This window comes from Lontra canadensis, unplaced genomic scaffold, assembly GCF_010015895.1.
Source record: "Lontra canadensis isolate GAN:19392208 unplaced genomic scaffold, GSC_riverotter_1.0 scaffold175, whole genome shotgun sequence".
NCBI lineage: Eukaryota > Metazoa > Chordata > Mammalia > Carnivora > Mustelidae > Lontra > Lontra canadensis.
The window spans coordinates 2,083,975-2,104,823 of record NW_022631169.1 but is presented as its reverse complement, the minus strand read 5'-3'; the positions used below and the strand labels follow the sequence as shown (position 1 = coordinate 2,104,823).

Here is a 20,849-nt window from a genome sequence, read left to right as displayed (position 1 = left end):
GAGGGTAGCCTAGTGGGGAAGTCAGAGTAGTGATTTTTATGTTCTCTTTATGTCTTCTAAGTGTGAGCTACCCAAGGGCAGTATTCAATAACAGTAATGTTTTGAGTTGCTATTACAATTTATATTTCAACTTTGATGAAAAGTTCTACGAATTCATCTTTCAAAATAATCACGTTGTCCTTTCTTCAGTCTTTTTTGTATCAGGAACAGAGCTTTGAATATATACAGTGTTCTAAGGATTCTCCCCAGAACTCTAATAAATGGCATGTATCCATCCTTCTGTCATTAAAAGAAATTCCTTTGAGAGTGGGGGTGAAGGAGCTAAGAAGTCAAGATTGTCTGCATAGGAAGGCAATAAATTTATTTTACTGTCTGTCTCTTATCCTGGACAAAATTAAACAGTGGTAAACAACACGTGCTGAAAAGTGAAAAGTAGAGAAGACTGACAGGATGTTCCCTCCACAGAGAAAGTTAGGTCCTGTTCCTATACTTTCTTTGAAAGAAAATGAAGGTGCCTAAACCACTGGGAACATTTCTTGTTCAGAATATAATTCCTAAATACATACTAAAATCACTTCTCAGTGTTTAATTTGGAAAGTGTGAACTAACTGAAATGATTTTAGAAGCTCTTACCTTTTTTTAACATCTTAATTTTATTTTTTCAGTCTTCCCAGATTCATTGTTTATGCATCACACCCACAGTGCTCCATGGAATGCATGCCCTCCTTAATACCTTAAGAAAATCCACATAAAAACCAAAGCCTCAAAGGCCCATCCCAAATCATTAACCTTTCCGTTGGGACGCGCCTTTAAAATCATATGACCCTTCTATGGACCATATGATCCCTCTCTAAACTTGGAGTTTTAGAGCTGATTATCTCCTACCTATGGAAGGAGACAGACTATGGAAATAGCTTCCTATCTCTTCCCCATTGGGTCCATCCTCTTTGCCTTTCTAAAATGCAAATCCGGTTATTTAAAAAGAAAATCCTTCAGTGGCTATGCACGGCCTGCAGTGATCTCCCACCAGAGGGGAAACCTCCCTCTAGACTGAGTGTACGGGAAATGGGAGTATATCAGCGCCACCTCAAGGATTTTTTAAACCCCAACTCCCACCCCCCCACACACACATGTAAGACATCATCACCTTCCCTCTTTCAAGTCCTTTCAGCCACCACATCCACATATCCCATCTGGTGAAAAAGTCACTGCCATGTTGGCTCAGAGATGGGCATTCTTTGTCTCCCTCTGTTACGCTAAAGCATGAAAAAGCCTGAGGAGCCCTCACTGCAGAATAAAGTCCCAATTTCTCAACATGGCATACAAAGTTCCCTCCTGGCTTTCCATTCCGGTCTCATCTTCAACCACTCCCCATTTCATGCTCTATGGGCCAATCACACCAATCTGGGTAAATTCTTGAACAAGACCTGGTTTTTCAGACTTGTGTCTTGTATCATTTCAGACTTGTGTCCATTTACCCAGAATTCCTTTCTCCACTTACACAGTAATGATTTTCCATTTAACCTTTAAAAAGCCACCCATAACTCTATCTTCAGCCAGAGCCCATTCCTGGATTCGAGGACCAACCGGGTGTTCAGACAAAATATCCGAGCTCCTGGACTCACCTCCCCCTAGTTATTCCACCTAAAGCTGGCCACATCTCAGTCATCCGTAACGCTATTCTTCCGGCTGACTTCTCACCTCAAAATTCAAGTCTTTGTTACAAACTATGAGGGCACGTATGATCAGATCTCGCTTCCCACCATCCTCCCCTCTCCCGCTCCACCCCAGCCACGCTGGCCTCCTATTCCTGAAACACAACGAACACCTACTGAAAAAAGTTGGATGAATGGTAATGTAACTAAAGAGGAGGCTGAAATCCAAGCCAGCAAGAGAATAGGGTTGTCATCAACAGCAACAAGCCGGTTTGCTCTGCAGAGCTGCAACCAGGCCCAGGAATTGACAGCAGGTACCTCTGACGGGGAACTCAGCTGGACGTGGAAAGTGGGGCCGCGGCAGGCAGAGAGTACTCGGACTCCAGCCGAAGATGAGGTTTTGACTCCCTAGAGACACCGAGAGGAGGGATTCTGGGTTAAAGACACAGCACAGCTGACAGTGTACATGCTATACTTAATCAGAGGATAAGGGAGACCTCTAGCTCCCTTCCTCCGTGACTTTGAGAGCACGAGCAGTCAGGCCTTTTAAGTACCTCCTTCTGCAGCCTCCCTCCACTGAGGTCACCAGGGAAGACAATGAAGACTTTCTCTGGTTACCATTGCTCTGTGCAGGGGAAGACTCAGTAATATTGAGGAAGTCATGGAGCCATGCCTTCACAATTCTGAGGAAAAGTGATTTCCAACCTACACTTGTTGGTTAGATCAAGTGAAGGAGAGAACAAACAGTTTCTCAGCTATGCAAAGGAGCAAGATATTTACTGCTCATGCGTTCTTCTTCGGAAATCGCAGGGAAGATATGTTCCACTAAGACGAGATATTAATCAAGAAAAAGGAGGCACGGGGCTCAGGAAACAGAAGATCTGGCCAGCAAAATGCCTTGAGAATCCTCAGAATGATGGAGAAAGGAGATCTGAGGACAACCAACATAGGAGGAGGGCTGATCCCAAGAGCAAGAAGAACCACCTAATTACATAGAAGTGATTTGAACAGAGTGAAGAGATTCCCACACATATTGGAAAAGTTTAAGGATAAAATGAAATGGCTTGGCAACTAAGCAAATGAAAAGAAAAAAAAAGAAATAGTCCTCAACTTTGGGGAAACCAAAGTTCTACACAAAAGGAAGTAAGACGGTATTCTACGTGGCTAACTGGCAAGTCCTGTTGACTGTAATTATAGCATGTAAATACCGAATACTGATGTAACCGAAACTATGGTTGCTGTGTTGGAAAGTTAGGGGTAAATGAAACAGGTGTGAAGAGAGGGGAGTTGGACAAGAGAGCTAAATCCTCTTCTTCCCTGGTAGGAAGATTTAGACTTTACCGTAAACAAGGACATCATGGACACAACAGCTAAGGCAATCAGAAATTGGTTACTTTCGGAAAGCACAAGTGTAGAGTGAGGAAAGGAGTGGCAGGAAATGTTTAAAAATACAAGCCTTTTAGATTTTTTCAATCATGTATGTTTATAACTTAGGGAAAGAAATCCAAAACCACAAAAGAAACCCCTAAACCAAAGAGAGGGAAAGTATATAGCCAAGAAGAACAAGAAAGTCCTAATGCAACTTGGGCCTTTATGCCTCACATGATGTCTTGTTTAACAGAGCTTGAACCTATTCAAATAGAATGTCTAAAAATTAAATATTTAGACTATGTAGTGGACTGCATGATTTCTCAGTCATTTCCTGAGAAATGTCAGTAGCTGATTGGCGTTTTAACATAAAGCAGACATCTAGCTGAAACATTGCTTGAAAAGTATGTTATCTTTGCCAGTGAGCTAAATAAGCTGCAGAAACTGACCTCTTCTCAATATGGACATAAAGACCGGCGAATCTAGCAGATGGGCTTTGCCAACAGAAATGAAACAAGCGCAGGGATAAGCATGGACAGGAAGTGGGAGAGAGCAAAGTCCTCCCTTGCTGGAGACTGTTTCCCCCCTTGCAAATTTTGGACACTCAACCAGATCATCTCAAGTTCCTTTTTTAGCACTAAAGTTCAAGTTAGACCTTCACAAGTACCACCCTAACCCCTTTTACTTCCTGAATTAATAATCTATGGCATAGGCTACCCGGCCGGCTCAGTCGGTTGAGTGTCTGCCTTTGGCTCAGGTCATGATCCCAGAGTCTTGGGATCCGGCCCCACAAGTGGGTGCCCAGCTCAGCAGGGAGTCTGCTTCTTCCTGTCCCTCTACCCCTCCCCTTGCTCATATTCTCTCTTTCTCTCTCTCTCTCAAATGAATAAAATCTTAAAAAAGAAATCTATGGCATAGATGACCATATGTCCTAGTGTTCCCAGAACAGTTTTGGTTTATGTCTGTTGTTTGCTCCTCCTTCAACTCTTAAAATTGCCTAGTTTAGATGATAAATTATATGGTCCTTCTATCCATGATCATATCCATTTTAATCTTGTTTTATATGTCGAAAGAAAAACATAAATTTACTTTTTAACTCACAAATACAACATTTTACAACTTGCTTTGTCTGAAAAATTTGTGGAGAAATCTCAAACTCCTTTGTGGGTGGTTTGTGAATCATCAACTATTTTTTAAAAAAACAGAATATCATAATGTAAGTTTTTCTTTTAAAAACATTCAGTGGGCATAACATTCCATTAAAACTATTAAACTTAGAATATTTGCTACGTCTTTAAAATCCCGACTAAAGTATTTGTGGAAGAATAAATATCCAAGGTGATACAACAAATTTTAATTATTGAAGCAGTCCCAGAATAAGGTCTCCCACCTGAGTTTATCAATGGTCAGAAGAATGTTGATCTCAAAAGAATGTTCGCAGCAGGTGATAAATCCATTGATCATCATCATCATGGTTGGTTATAAGCTAATCAGTTACCAGCCAGGGAATGTGTCCCTTCCACTGCACAGACAAGCTCTGTATGCTAATAATTCCCAAATCATCTTTCTTTTTTTCCTTTAACTTTCAATTTTTTTATTATGTTTTATTAGTCACCATACATCATTAGTTTTTGATAGTATTTCAAAGTTCATTGTTACGTATAACGCCCAGTGCTCCATGCAATACGTACCCTCCTTAATACCCAAAATTTCTTTAAGGCGAGGACTAAGAGTCCTGCCAATCTTCCAAACAACAGCTTACATATTCAGTGAACTTGAAACACTCCTTTCGTAGTGAGCAGAGCTGAAACAGGTTCTGTAATTGATTACTCAGTTTACAAGGGAGATTGAACATTGCTGGGTTTTCTGGAAGATACAAAGAGTTCTTTAGTTTTATTCAAATATGCACTATCCCTGATATAAAACATGTCTCATTATAAAGAACTGTGATTCTTTTTAGCTTTTTCCCACTTAACCACTTAAGTCCCTGCCTGTGGAAATTTCTTTGTAAGTGAAATATGAGGTCCAATTAGGAAGAAAAAACTTATTTAATCAATTTCGTTTCAGAGATGCATGATTACCCTATTTTTAAAAATTACTTAAAGAATGAACTAAGGTGTTAGACTGGAACATGGTGTGATGACTAATTTACGGTCAGCCCCGACCTAACCAAAACAAAAGGAAAGCTGGATTTGGCGCTCACTTGTGCTTTTTGTCCATATTAGAAAGTATGCATTGAGTTTTTGAATCTGAGATCAGGTTCGCTTGGTAGCCTCGAAGAGCAATTTTCCTTTTTTTTTTCGAAATTTGCTTTTGATCATTTCAGACAATTCACCCTTTGGAATGAGAAAGAGGAGAGAGGAATGTTGAATGAGGTTAAGTAAACGGAGAATCTGTCACATAAAACAAGTTTAAATCCCAGTAACAGCATCCATGCAGGACAAACGGAAGCATTATTCTTTTGAAAACATTATTCTTTTAAACACTGTGTAACGACATCCTCCCTAGAGATTTCCTCCATGAAAGAAGAAAAACTACTTCCTCAGAAGTCATCTTCTAGATGCCAAGTGTAATGAAGTGAAGTCAAATCTTGTGTTTTCTTTATGTAAGAAGGTTCAGAATTAGCACTGCGAAAAGGTGTTCCTGAGGGTTTCTCCATATCCCTGTTTTCCGTTGCATACTAGTATCTCCATGAGTGAAAAGGATAAGGAAAATAAATGTTTGCCATTATGACTTTAGATTTTCAAATCAGTGAATGTGTCCTTACTATAAACTTTGAGCCAAGTATATTTTGTTTTCAAGGAAGAAATCTGCGAGACCCGTCTATGTAGAATGTAAGATAATTACTCTTAAGTTCCCTGTAAGTAGATCATTTTCTTATGCTGAAATCTAACCTGTGGGACATGTTCCCAGCACTCTCTGCTCCTGCTACCACAGGAGAATTTGAATGACCATAACTATGGCAATTTTATGTTTTCAATTACTTAAATATCAGAAGTTGGCTTTTGTTTTCAATGCTTAAAATATGTCTAGGCCACAAAAAGGTAAATAAGCAGAGAAATTATTTCTTTCAATTCAAACACTAGTTTATAAATTTAATTAATGCATGTCCAAATAAAGACTTCTCTTCAAAGATTTCAAAGTTGTTGCATACGTGTTTAATGTAATGGAACAAAGAAGAAAGACACCATAGATAAATCATAATTATGATGTTTATTTAGCAAAATAAACTTAAAGTTTTCTATTAAAAAACGTAAGAATCATATCCAAATTTTAGCTTCCCCATCTTCTTTGGTATTGAAATCAACGTTTGGGATATAAAATATTTTATTTTGAAGTTGAGCCACTGGGTCTTACAACAGTTTTCCCTATAAGGAAAAGAGAAAATTAAGTTACCTGGAATTGTCTTATTTATTGAACAACCAGCAGATGCATTATGTGTGTGCAGAGACCAACATCACCAAGGAAATATTCATCACTGATAAGTGTTTTTCTACTGAAAACATATTTTAAATTTTTAATGATTGTCTGCCATGATTTTATTGTGTTGTCTGAATAGGAATCCGATATGGAGATCCTGCTTTCATTTAACTAATGAACTACTCTCCAAGGAAGTTCACACCCCCACACCAGGGCTTAATATTTATTTTTCAACAAAACTACCCCATTAAAAATCTTTTTTTTTGAACTTATCAGAATTGTGTGTTTCAGTCTTTTCCATAAAACAGTATCTGGAAGTTGCTAATAACATTAAATTAATATTAATAAAACCCAAATCTATCGAAATCTTTTTCTTAAAACCAGATTTCTTGTTTCTCCTAAGGGTAATATCACAGGGATTGCTGAATTAGCCAAGACAAATACTTCCAGAAACGCCATGGGACAACCACGCCACTCTTACTCCTCTGATAAACCTTTGCCTTTCCAATTCTGATTTCTCCATATCCCTCCCTTTTTGTGTGAAAATACGTTCCCCTTTAATTTGTTAAAAGGAATCTGAGATAAAAAGTCCAATAACAAACCGGCAAGTTTTGTTTTTTGCATAGATTCTTGGGACCACAAAACGATCAAACAATGGCTGGCTTTAGTGCTAACACTGGGACTGGGAACAAGAGGAGTACAGCCACAATAAAATACAGCTGTCTATTAGGAGGACTGCGTAAAGACATCTTTGGCCATGCAGGCTCTGGGCCCTCTGGAAATAAGTCAGTTGCATTGCCAGCATGACAAAGAAAATAGCAATGTTCAGGATCAGGAAGAGTCTGGTGTAGGACGACGACAGCGACGGGGGCCTGCTGCGCGTCGTCGTCATCATCCGGGCCTGTCCAAAGCGGCCCTTCAGGGAGCCACCGCTTTTGTGTTTCTCATACGTCACATCTGCAAAATCTAAAAGGTCTTTCATCTCTTCATCCTCGTCGATGGGCAGTTCTTTCTGTGCCAAAATCTGAGCTTTCTGGCGGATCTTCTTCTCGTTGACTTCGATCTGTGCAAAAATATCGGGGACGGCGTCCACGAATTTATAGCGTTTGCCTCCCCTCCGGTTCTTCTTGGACTTGCTCTGCTGCTGCTGCTGCTGCTGCTGTTGCTGCGAGATGGCAAAAATCCTGTCGATGGCCTCCTCCGTCTGCCTCTTGTCGGAGAACCTCAGCAGGCGCTCGGCGGTCTTCCGAAAGCTGGCGGTGTTGCGGACGCGGGACAGGATCTGCTTCTCCAGCAGCTGGAACACCGGCTTGAAGCGCTGCAGGTTCTGCTCCACCAGGGCGGCGTGGTCCCGCAGCTCGGGCACCGGCGCGCTCCGGACCGCGCAGCTCCGGTCGAACAGGATCTCCCGCCGGTCGGCAACGACCTGCGCGAAGGCGGACTGGCCGGTGCTCTCGCCCGTCCAGAGGTAGGCGGCGTAGGCGTGCCGGCTGGTGGCCACGAACACGTCCAGCTGCTGCGCGTCCCCGTGGATGCTGAAGCTCTGCACGTCCACCGACGGCCCGACGAACAGGTAAGCCGTCCTGGTGATGGGGCCGCGCAGGCGCACGGTGACGTTCACGTAGTTGGTCCCGTTGTAGGGGTAGCCGCGAGGGTACGTCACCGAAGCGAAGGTCGCCTTCTCGCTGTAGCCCGTGTCGTCCATCCAGTACATTTTGTAGAGCCCGTCCCGCTGCCGGATGAAAGCCCCGTGGACCCCGTCCACCACCGTCTCCTCGAAAGGCACGTCCACGTTGTGGAAGAAGCTCGCTGCGGTCTCCAGCGGGCTCCGCTCTCCCAGGTGGATCTGGTCCACCAGGAGCAGCAGCTGCGGATGCAGGAGGATCAGGTTCCTCTGGACGCTCTTGAGATCCAGCTGGGGGCTGTAGGCGCCCACTCCCTCCCCTCGGATGAAAACCACCCCGCTTTTCTCCACCGCGGCCACCACCCTCCCCTGACAGCTGGCTGCCGGGTCGTGCTTGTATTTAGACCATTTTGAGGAGCAGTCTTCGGTGACCTGCCCCGCCCAGGGAGAGAAGCAGCTCTTGGCCGCGGCCGGCGAAAACATCAACACGTTGTTGAAGAAGGTGTACTTTGGCCCATAGAGAGCCTCCGTAATAAAAGGCACGCCATTGGGGGCAAAAGTAAATGAGTTTTGATCGGGATGCTCGTGCCCTGCGTTAAAGTTTCGCCATCCTTTGATCCAGTCTTTGTACTTGTTTCTGTGGACGATGTCATATATTGCACGGCCCCCGAGTTTTCCCGACTTGAAGGAAAGAAAAGACCTATTGATTTCTGCAGGCAGTGCACTCCCGTAGGTCACAACACCCCAGTCTTCAAAATAATGCAACGTGGGGGTGCCAAAATCCGGGGGAGGCACAGATTTCAAGCTGGCGTCATACCTGAAGGGATGAATTGTTCAAAATTAGACGGTTTTTCTGGTGCAAGTTAAAATAATCCATCAGAACTGGGGTGCCACTTTGTAGTGTGGCTGGAGGACACAGCACAGATGCTACCCAGAGTGTTGGCAGTGTCCTCTGGAGGAGGGACATTTCTGGAAACACCCATGGATGAGCTTCCCTAGGGGAACACCCTTAGTGAAGGGACATGAGTCTATCTTCATAGCTGTGAACCTTGGGTCTGAGCCGACTTGTGGCTGCCGGGACCTTCTTCACTGAATGATTTCAGAGCTGCCCTCCAAATGGCAGGGGCTCACAGAATCACACTTCCAAATTTCTAGCCCAGGGACTCCTATCGTGGAGAACCCAGTATTAGGATCAAGACTCTAACAAGCCACAGTTGTAAGGAAGTACCGTTCTGTGACAACCGGTATTACTGAAAGTTTGTTAGAGTAATTTTCACCCTCTAAAAAAATAAATGTTAACAGAGTTGAACTTTACGTATTAGATAAAATTTACTGCCTATACCGCATCAAGAAACTATTCATACTGGGAGATTTATAATTGTGGCTACCCCTGCTTACCAAAAGCCATGGGTTCTGTTTGAATCTGTAGATGAGACCATGGATTTTGGACCCAAAAAATGGCCTCTCGTTTTTATTTATGACAAATATTATCATATTAATATAAGAATTAACATTAAACTTCCACAGTGATTAAGAACACAGGATTGTGAGTCAGAGAGGGCCCCTGAAGGAATCATAAACATGATGATTCAGATTAACATTTCTGATGGGTTTAGATGATTTCCTGCTCAAGGGAAGAAAGGCAGGCCTATACTATTAGCTCTTAGATACTTTTCTCTAAAATGAATTGATCACCTATGTTTAACCTTACTGGTGTTTGATTTTGCCTGTTTCGTCTGCTGTTTGAGTCTCAGGCCATCAGAGATCATATCTTTACTTAGGTCTAGTTAATAATGTTGGTTTAATTATTGTGATTTAACAATTCCAGACACAAGATGAATTAATTGGCCATACCTCTCTGATTTGGTCAGTCTGCATATTCCTATAAATGGCAGATTTTGAACCAAGTTAGACTTAGCATTAATCTGACTCCTACAGTTAGCTTTATAGAACTCTCCTGGTTGTTTATTTAGGATAAGTGAAATTACTACTAAATAATTACTTCATACCCCTAAAAGGAGTCAGAAATGGTTGCATATTAATATATTTACTTCATCTGTGACAATAGTTTTAAAAAATGTTGGTTAAATTGTAACCGCTTATAGCTCTATTAATATTTTTTTCTTCTTAATTGTTTAAACTAAAAAAGAATAATGAAGAGAAGCAAATCAAAACACAGAAGCATATTTTGGAATTGAATACACATTTCAATAGCTTGAAAAGACATCAAGGATTAATGATTAACCAGTTCCCTGTAATTTTTATTTTAATTTATTGGATGCCAACAATATACTTGGCAGTACTTTAAAAAGGAGATCCTGGCTTCTCTTTCTGGGCTTAAAAGATTAAGGCAGGAAAAATTACACGGTTCTTTTATTATCAAAGTGAAACTGTCAAATACTGTCAAACACTTTTAAGTGGTTTTGGAAATTTAGTAACAACTTTGCTATTAGAAGATTATAATGCTCCATTTACTAAAAGCAAACATTTTCCTACCTTTATTTATCTCTTTGCTGTGATTGCCAGGGTAACCCAGTCTACATTTTGTGCTTTTTCTCTTTATAGGATTTCAAAAATGATGTAAATCAAAACATGACCATCTATGAAACAGTGGGAGCCCAGGACATCTCTAACACAAGAAAACCAAAAACTACCAACAGTAATGAGATCCTACACATAAGGATATGTTTCTAGCAGAGCCTCCAAAGCTTCGACAGGAACCGAAGTTGAGCTGGTGGCATATGGAGAAGGGGTTACAAAGTGCTTTACGTAGTATTTCTTTTTAGATGCAGAAATCTAGCACACATTCGCCCTGGGTATAATTTATTTTTAAAGGCAGCCCAACATGTCCTACCAGAGAAATTCCGTGTGAAGAGTACACCAGCGCTGCCCTTTGGATGGCGTCCCTGGACCTTCCGTCACACGGTTCCTCCTGATCTGGTCAGCAAGCCAGTTGCCACTGCCGTTACGCATGACAAATTTATCCAGGAACACTAATTGGCTTTCTGGACCATAAAACCAGTTGTAATTGGAGTCTGCAATAGCCACAGTTCTTTGAAACCCTGGGGAGAGAAGTTTGACAGAATGAAGATATATTTAAAACTGCACGCTCCACTGAAGACCTGAACAATGATTTCCAATCCTGGTTGCAAATTAGAATCGATTGTGTACCTTGAATTAAAAAAACCCCAAAGCATGATATCCACGTTAAGGAGACCCAGTTAATGAGACCCAAGCCAGTCAGTGAGACCTCTGACCTGACCTCTTTCACAAATCTTGTGTGCAAGTTTGTATTTGCTATGTGGCAACTTATCACTGGAAATGGAAGTGCCACAATTCTTAATGCTTCTGTATGCTGCCCACCTTCCTCATTTTCCAGTGTCCATGCTATGTGACATCATATCTGCAGAGACACAGCGGTTCTCCGCTGGAGCACGGTGAGTTCCTGAACCTAGACTGAGCTCTAGCTGTCTTACCAACTCTCCCATATTCTACACCAAGATGATGACATAAGGTGCTTCAATGTGGCATCCAATAAAGTAGAAGTTATAAGGCTTAAGGGAGACACTGCATTTCTACAGGAAGAAACTTTTTCTTAAATATTTTATTTATTTGACGGAGAGAGCAAGAGACAGAGCAGAAGCAGGGGGCGAACAGGGGAGGGAGAAGCAGGCTCCAAGCTGGGCAGGGAACTCCATGTGGGGCTCGATCCCAGGACCCTGGGATCATGACCAGAGCCAAAGACAGACGCTTAACTGACTGAGCCGCCCAGGAGCCCCCATATAGGAAGAAAACTTAATTCCCACAGAAGGTCCCGCTAATATATACACCGCTGCGAGTTAAGGAAAGAAAATGCAAAGATCATACGGGCATGGGTCATAAAACAAAAGCAGGTAAGACTGGACATACTCCAGTTTTTCGTGAAAAAGAATAGGAGACAGCTCTGGGCCAGACAGGAATAATCATTACTAGAATAGCCATTGAGGGGGAAAAAAAGGGAGAGAGAGAGTGAGAGAGAAAGGTTGTTAAGAATAGACTGACTTTTGACACACAGTCCCGTCTAAAATGATACCATGACCATAATTACATAATTTACAACTCCTGTTTTTCCTCTGCCAGTTTAGTAAATGCTATTCCAAGTAAATCTTATGATAAAATGCGATTTCCTGAATCTTCTAGTAATCTGTGAATTCCCTGAAAGCAGATATATTTTATTTCTCTTTGAATCCCCTATCTGGAACAGTGCCTGGCACACAGATGTTCAGTAATGTTTTGTTGGATTAATTGACAGAAATACATGAATCCTCCTCGGGGAGGTGTTCCTCCCGTCCTTTCCGGTTCTGAATGCAGCCACAGACACAGCTCACAGCCCTGATATGGCCGGCTGTTAGATCTCAGATCCAATGACAAAGCACTGAGACCTCTTCAAGATCCCTGGCCTTCAATGGCCTTTATCAAGATAAGCTACAAAACAGGCCTCTCCTGCATATCTACGAATAAGCAATAAAACAATTCTGAAAGTTAATTCTCAACTAAACTTTAAGAAGCTTATCATTCTTTTGCTCTGCAGTATTTTTTGGATACCTAATCAAATAATGGAGATTCTATTCAGCCATGTGTACACAACCAGAGCAAAAAGATTTAAAGACTGGATTCTTTAGTGTAGGGCTAGAATCACCATCTAATCATTACATTTCACCGGCGGGGGGTGGGGGGGTGGGGAAGGTTCCCCATCCTTTTTTCTTTTTCCTTTTCAAATTTTTATTTAAATTCTAGTTAGTTCACCTACAGTGCAATACTGACTTCAGGAACAGAATTCAGTGGTGCATCACGTACATACAACACCCAGTGGTCATCACAGCAAGTGCCTCCTTCATACTCATCCCCTATCCAGCCCAGCAGCCCCCACCTACTTCCCTCCACCAACCCTCAGTTTGTTCTCTGTCTTTGAGACTTTTATGGCTTGTTTCCCTCTCTTTTTTCTCCCCTCACTACCCATAAGTTCACCTGTTTTGTTTCTTAAATTCCACATATGAATGAAATATATGATATTTGTCTTTCTCTGACTTATTTCACTCAGCATAATATGCTCTAGCTCCATCCATGTCATTGCAAATGGCAAGATTTCATTCTTTTTTTTTCTTTTTAATATTTTATTTAAGTTCAATTAACATATAATGTATTATTGGTTTGAGAGGTAGAAGTCAGTGATTCATAAATCTTATATAATACCCAGTGCTCATCACCCAATCACCCCATCTCCCTACTCTTCTACCCTCCAGCAACCCTCAGCTTATTTCCCAGCTTTAGTCTCTTGCAGTTTTTCCCCCTCTATGATTTCATCTTGTTTAATTTTTTCCTCTTTTTTTTTTTTCCATTCTTTTTGATATACGCCACATCTTCTTTATTCATTCATCAGTCAATGGCCATTTGGCCTCCCTCCATAGTTTGGCTACTGTTGATAGTGCTGCTATAAACGTCGGGATGCACGCACCCCTTAGAATCATCATTTTTGTGTCCTTTGGGTAAATACCTAGTAGTGCAGTTGCTGGGTGGTAGGGTAGCTCTATTTTTAACTTTCTGAGGAACTTTCATATTGGTTTCTGGAGTGGCTGTACCAGTTTGCATTCCCACCAACAGTGTGAGAGGGTTCTCTTTTCTCCATATTCTTGCCAACGCCTATTGTTTCTTGTGTTGTTAATCTTAGCCATTCTGACAGGTATGAGGTGTTATCTCAATGGACTTTTGTCCCCTCCCCCCCCCATGACAACTGATGTTTTCATGTGTCCGTTAGCCATCTGGATGTCTCCTTTGGAAAAATGCCTATTCACTTCTTCTCCCCCAGTTCTCAACTGGATTATTTGTTTTTTGGGTGTTAAAAAAAATTCCCATCTGATGAAAATCTACCTCCTAAACTTTTTCTAACATCTTAGTCCTGTTTAGAAACAAGGAGAGTTTTAAGGCTGTCCTAGAAATCAAAGTGTTCTTAAATCATATACATCTTTTTTTAGAGCTAGTTCTCTTAGAAGACTGAGCTACATGGCAACAAGGAATTCGAAGTTTTGTAGCAACTCATTTTTTGATTTTTTATATTTTATATTATGCATTTCACTAAACTATTTAAAGAAAATATTGAAGCTCCAACTATAGTTGGAGACTATAAACTATAAACTATAATAAACTATAAACTATAAACTATAGTCTTTCATATTGAATATCTATGTAGCTTGGAAATAAAAACTAAAACCTAAAAAACAAGAGGATCAATTTGAGATTACATGTAAAGGAAAATGAACATGTAACCATAAATGTTTATATCTTGTAAAGATTCAAGAAAAGGAAATGTTATTTTTGCAGATGAATCAGAAAAATACAAAGTTATTTGTTTTGTGAGCTATTTCAAATATGCAAAAAATAAACACAATAATATTTTGAAAATTGTTTTAAAAAAGATTCATGAAAAGGAATTAGTATATGTACCCAAGTTTTACATCTACAAAAATAAAAGTACTGTGGGGGCTACAAATTTTATTTGATCCATTACACTCCGAGCTTTACAGTACATAAATCACAAATCCTCACAGTAACTTCCCAAATGTTCTGGTTAGATACAACTCTTGCATTCTTCTTTGATTTTTTATAAAAAAATCCCTTTCAGGGACGCCTGGGTGGCTCAGTGGGTTAAGGCCTCTGCCTTCGGCTCGGGTCATGATCCCAGTGTCCTGGGATCGAGGCCCACATCGGGTTCTCTGCTCCGCGGGGAGCCTGCTTCCTCCTCTCTCTCTCTGCCTGCCTCTCTCTGCCTACTTGTGATCTCTGTCTGTCAAATGAATAAATAAAATCTTTAAAAAAAAATTAAAAAAAAAAATCCCTTTCATCTCGACATGACTCGAACCCCACATTTCTTTTCCTGGTCTGACCCATTTTCATAATCGGAAAAAACTATCATAGTTAATTGCTTTCCCAATTCTGATTCCTCACTATACCTGGAAGGATGGTTCTGTACATAAATGCAAAGTGTTGTTTAAGCCACGGGTGGCCAAAGTGGTTGATGTCAAAGTGCCTCTGAACAAGAAACATATACTGGAAGAGTGATCTAGTGGTGTAGCTGCCGTAGGCAACGCCTTCGTAGAGGGAACCATCTGTCACCTCTCGGAGCAAGACCAGAGACTTCTCCATGATGGTCAGAACTTGTTTGGTCCATAAGTAGGCTTCTTGAAGATACCCTGCAGAATGAAAACACATGGAAACACTGACTCTGGCTATAAGGAAGCATAAACAAAATTATGAGCAAAAAAATCCTCTGAGTTATCTGACTTCAGTACAAAGAGCATTTTGTAAAACTCTCACTTATCAACATTATAAATAACATTCTGCTAATTCAGGGTTGTGTCGGGTCCATGATGTAAGTTAAAAAGTTCTCGAATATGAGTCCTTTATTAAATGAAGATAAACACTGAAATGAGCTTCAGTTTCCAATTTTTAATAAATTTAAAACCCCATCACAGCTAAGATTACAAACTGCATGTAACTTTGTGTCTACAAGAAAAGATATGTGTATTAAGACTTTTATTCAATTTTTCTAAAAACTACTACTTGAAAATATTTTGGAAGCTTATCACTTCATAAAACTTGCACCATTAGTTCAGCGGATTTTTAATAAGCTGCAAGTACTATAAAGGCTAAGTAGATAGTCTTCGATTTGTTCTATCATTAGAGGAAGATCTCTCATCCTTTATGTGCCACAGGATTTCACAAGGCAGCACAGTGAGTCAGAGACACCACTGGAGTGACACTCTGATGGTAAAAAATATCAACTGGGAGTCCTGAGTCTACCAAAAAGGAGCTAAAATTTTGTTCAAGAGCTTTAACCCATCACATTTTTCTACTTCTGCAACTGAAAATTAAAGGCCTTAAAATTTTAATGAAATACTTTTGACTCAAAAATGCTAGCTTCCTATAAATTCTTGCGACTAGCATTAGGTAATAATCGCAACTCGCATTTCTAAAACATTTGCAATTTACACAGCACTGAACACAATCTTACTTAATCCTTTTACCAATTCATTTAGGCATTATTGCTCCAAAATTACAGAAAGCTTGACTTGTTCAAGATCTCTGACACATGACTAAAAATGAACAGAACTTTGATCTGAACCTAGGTCTTTAGATTTCAGCTTTGTTTTGTTTGTTTTTTTGCTTAAAAACATACAACCAGTGAGGGTAAAAGTAAGCTCATCACCTCCTGGTGTGGATAGAATCTCATTGCTTTGCTCGCACAGACGTGTGTGATCACCAGTGCTGAACACTACCACGGCCTACCACGTGTGTGCTGGGTGTGAGGGCTTCCGGGCCTCTGGGACCACCAGATCCCAGCCTAAATCCCAGGTGCCAGGCTCTAGACCTGGCTCCCACCTCCTGAGGGAAGCACTGTTTAGGCTCCACCTGGAGAGGTGACTGTGAATCGTACCCCGACTCCTCCTGTCCAGCTGTACACCTGCCAGGCCAGTCTTCTGGAGAGTTTTTAGTTTCCATCCTGTAATCATTAGGGTTTAGAGTTCTAATCATCTTCCTCTTTTTCTTCTCTGTATCCTCCATCTCTAACCAGACTCCACAATGTGATACCTAAAATCAGGCCTGCTGGAGTGCCTGGGTGGCTCAGTGGGTTAAACCTCTGCCTTCAGCTCAGATCATGATTTCAGGGTCCTGGGATCAAGCTCTGCGTCAGGCTCTCTGCTCACTGGGGAGCCTGCTCCCCCCTCTCTGCCTGCCTCTCTGCCTACTTGTGATCTCTGTCAAATAAATAAATAAAATCTTAAAAAAAAAAAAAATCAGGCCTGCTACTTACTGCTCCCTGATATCACATGACCTGGTTTTTCCTTCTTTCCCCCTTACCCCCCAAAGACAATTCTGTTCGGGAGAGATGAGGCAACGTCTACCTTTGTAAACTTCGAATCTGTCAGTATGAGGCACTGGATACTCTTATTGCATTTCAGTTTTAGTTAACATACAGTGCAACCTTGGTTTCAGGAGTTGATGTTGTTACTGATGTTTTGCCCTGGGCTCACCCACCATCCATATCCCTTGCTGGAAATGTTCTTCATTTCTTCACTTATCCAGACTTACCTATATTTCAAAGTTCTGTGAACCTTCTCAAACTCACATAAAAAACACGGCTCTCCTGAATTCAAACTTAATACCCTCAATCAGGATTTAACCAGAGTTTCATGACAGCTTTTCTTTCATTCTCTAGTGCTGCTGTAACTACTGGGTGTGCATGTAAACATTTCACAACTGGCTTCCTTCCCACTGATTTGCAAACGGCTCATGTGTGATCCTGTGGTCCCTGATCCTTGAGCCTGAGAGAGAGTTAGCAGAGCAGAGAGAACATTCTAATTCTCCCCCTTTTGAGATTTTGTGGGAGTCCCGTGGGAACTACTGGTACACTAACCCCTGCCAGCATCTGTGAGGCCAGTCTGGAGAAGGTGGGATTGTCGAAACAGCCTGTGAGGAAACTCCTAATGGTGGCGTGTTTGCCAACAGAGCCAGGACGGCGAGCCTGGTTATTAACTGAGATGGGCCCAGCTGGGGATTTCACCTCTTCTTCTGTCCAGTCGTCTTATGAATGTGTACACTGCTTGCGTGAGAGTTCTAGAAACACTATCTCGCTGAGCAACCCGTAACCTTCGTCAGGAAATAAGCATACTCGCAAACTCCTGTGAGAGGAGGACTACACCTTTTGACCCAACCTGAACTGGTATTTTTTTTTTTTAAGATTGTATTTATTTATTTGACAGAGAGAGAGATCACAAGCGGGCAGAGAGGCAGGAAGAGAGAGGGGGAAGCAGGCTCTCTGCTTAGTAGAGAGCCTGATGCGGGGCTCAATCCCAGGACCCTGGGATCATGACCTGAGCCAAAGGCAGAGGCTTAACCCACTGAGCCACCCAGGAGCCCCCTGAACTGGTATTTTTGATGCCTGCATAGTATCTGGAGCAATCTTATCTACCACAAAGAATGAAGAAATAAGCTCTTTTCCTGCTACTAAAGAACTCAACGTTTATATAAAGAAAAAAGACTACAAGGCTGACACCCAACGCCCTGGCTGAGAGCCAGCTTGTCCTGGGTTCTTTCCACCATTTCATGAGGGTGTCTTTTCACAGGCCTTGGGATTTATTTACCAATAAATAAATACTTTGATATTTGTTTGTTGATTTGATATTTTGTGTTTTGATCTTTTATTTTTTATTTTGCATTTTGATCTTTTAAATCCTGTTTATTCTTGTGAGAATAGGGGGCAAAGGGAGCCAAGATGAAACTTGGCTCTCTTAAAATTTGCCTTAAATCACTATAAATTGAATCTCTATTCTAAGAGAGGCAACAAAATATAGTGGAAGGGGAGGGCACTCTGAGTTTGGACAAAACTGGGTCCAAATCTGATACCTTATATGGCTGATGTGACAAATAAAATAGGGACAAAGAATAACACAAGCCACATGCTCAGTTAATATTAGTTTCTTTTCCTCTAAGACTAATTAAAAGTGATGGCTGGCTGATGATTTACAGGCCTGTACCCCTGGGATAAATAATACATTATATGTTAATAAAAATAGTTTTTTAGGGATGCCTGGGTGGCTCAGTTGGTTGAGATGCTGCCTTTGGCTCAGGTCATGATCCCAGCGTCCTGAAATCGAGTCCCGCATTGGGCTCTTTGCTCAGTGGGGCGCCTGCTTCTCCCTCTGCCTGCTACTCTGTCTGCCTGTGCTTGCTCTCTCTCTGTCTCTCTGACAAATAAATAAATAAAATCTTAAAAAAATATAAAAATAAAAATAATTTTTTAAAAAGTGATGGCTGGTTGATAAGAGAGAATGCTAGACTTGAGGAAATCTGATGCTAGATAATCCACAAAATTCATACTAATTCTTGTGGGTAAGTAGAGTTCTGTCAGATTGTCCAGCCCCAAGTATAGGTTTAATATCCTAATAATTCACTGTGATCTTAGGGCTGCTTTTCTTAAATACAGTCTAATTTAATCATGGGCAGACTTTTAAAGGTGTTATAATTAAGTCAGAATTACAAGAACAGAGACAAGGTAGTATCAGCAATTATGTAATACATTAAAGCAAAATAGTTACGTGATCCACAAAAGTCACTTCCAAATTTGACCTAAATGATCCAGATTGGTTGTTTTAGGTCCTTAGAGAAAAAAAAATAGTGTTGTAATGACAGACATCTGTGTGCAAAGAAGATTCATTTCAAATAATAAACTACTCATTAAGCTTTTAAAAACTCCATTTACCCAGGATGGCTATGTTCACTGTCACATTGACTGGGGCAATCAAAAGCCTGACTTAAAAAACCTGCAGGCTGATATAAGTAGCAGAAATGAGGAAGAGATGTCTCTCAATTGTCTAAGAGACACCCTGGTATTACTTCAACTCATGAGCTCAGTTAGGATCCAAGTATGAACGCGTACTAAGGCTGGTATAAAAATGCTCTGCGCACAAGGCAACTAGGACCAGTGCTGGCTTGGGTATTCCCTCGGCTGGGTCCACACGCACCTTGATTCATCAGGACCAGGCTTCCCGTGAGCAAGGCCATGCAGTTGGTGGGCTGATGATTGTGCAGGTACTGAAACCCCCATCCTCTCCTGTAGGACGTTTCATACATATATCCCGAGACGTTGGCAATCACCTCAAGAAACTTCTCCTGTTGTGTCTTGCTCAAGTAGTTGTACAAGAAGTCGTAGGCAGTGGCAAAACCAACCAGGGAGTGAGCAAGTGGGACTTCATCCCAAGGAGCGTCTTTGACCAGCCTGCAGAGGGAAATCAACCACATGAATGAGTGCAACACTTTCAGAGCATACGTCGCATTTTTCGAGTGTCTGTTTCTCAGAAGGAAAGGGCACAATCGAAGATACAATCCAAAGGGTTGAGTGCCTCAGAATTAGCTGCCTTCCGCATTAGACACAAGCATAAAGCTTGTCCCATGGGAAAATTACATAGCGAATGCTTTTTTTGGGTTTCTGGCAACATCAAGAGATGCTGAGAATTTTTCCTTTTGATTTTTTACTCTTGATGAGAGGTAGACGACTATGTTCAAAGAGATCTAAAGCACAAAACTTGTGCTTAAGTGGCAGGGCAAAATTCTCGGGAATATCCACCCAACTAGTACTCACCCTCCTCTTTTTACACATAGTAACAGGGTCTCGGTTCTGTTCTTATGGCTACTTTGGCAAACCAGTGGAACACATATATCCCATCTTATTTCCCACAGGCTGGTCAAGGTGCAGGTATCCTGGCCTCGAGTTTATGACCTCTCAATCTGGACAGACCCACTTGGTCAAGGCCATGATGAGGAGGTTGGCTAAAAATCTGGTGTGAGTGAAATGAGCTGATTCTAACTCTGATTTCTACATCTTGTTCTTTCTCATAAGATGAACTACACTGCCTTTAAGGTTCTTTGAGTATCTTTCAGAGAAGTGTAAAAGCTGACCTGTGAAGTAGACACCATTTTTCTAGGAAGCCAAGTTTCTGCTTGGCTGGCAACATTATTCTGTAAGTGGTTTTACAGTGTGTGGCCTGCATTATATAGGAAGCTTAGATGGGATTTTTCACAACCACAATTCTATGGAACTATCTAGAAAGCCCTCACCATGTGCTCAAGATGTATTTGAGTAATCTCGAGGACAGGAACACCCAAAGAGTGTGCTGTATAGATGGGAGGTATAAGAAAACTCAACTAGGGATTAACTGAAAGCTTGCCTCTTGACCTCTGGGCAATCT

General features: G+C 41.3%; 1 protein-coding gene across 4 annotated transcripts in view; it reads right to left on the bottom strand.

Annotated features, from left to right (window-relative positions):
* Window positions 1-6,217: 6,217 nt before the first annotated feature.
* The window catches only part of DSE (dermatan sulfate epimerase), a 90,323-nt gene continuing 75,691 nt past the window's right edge, over window positions 6,218-20,849 (bottom strand). For 3 of the 4 annotated variants that reach the window (XM_032846416.1, XM_032846417.1, XM_032846418.1), the window contains 4 exons: window positions 19,626-19,879; window positions 15,054-15,293; window positions 10,922-11,129; window positions 6,218-8,884 (listed from right to left, as the gene is read on the bottom strand). In XM_032846416.1, coding sequence (XP_032702307.1) covers window positions 7,114-8,884; window positions 10,922-11,129; window positions 15,054-15,293; window positions 19,626-19,879 — 2,473 coding nt within the window. In that variant the 3' untranslated portion in view covers window positions 6,218-7,113. Of the gene's footprint in view, window positions 8,885-10,921; window positions 11,130-15,053; window positions 15,294-19,625; window positions 19,880-20,849 lie in introns of those variants that run through there. The other variant, XM_032846419.1, reaches the window with a different exon arrangement.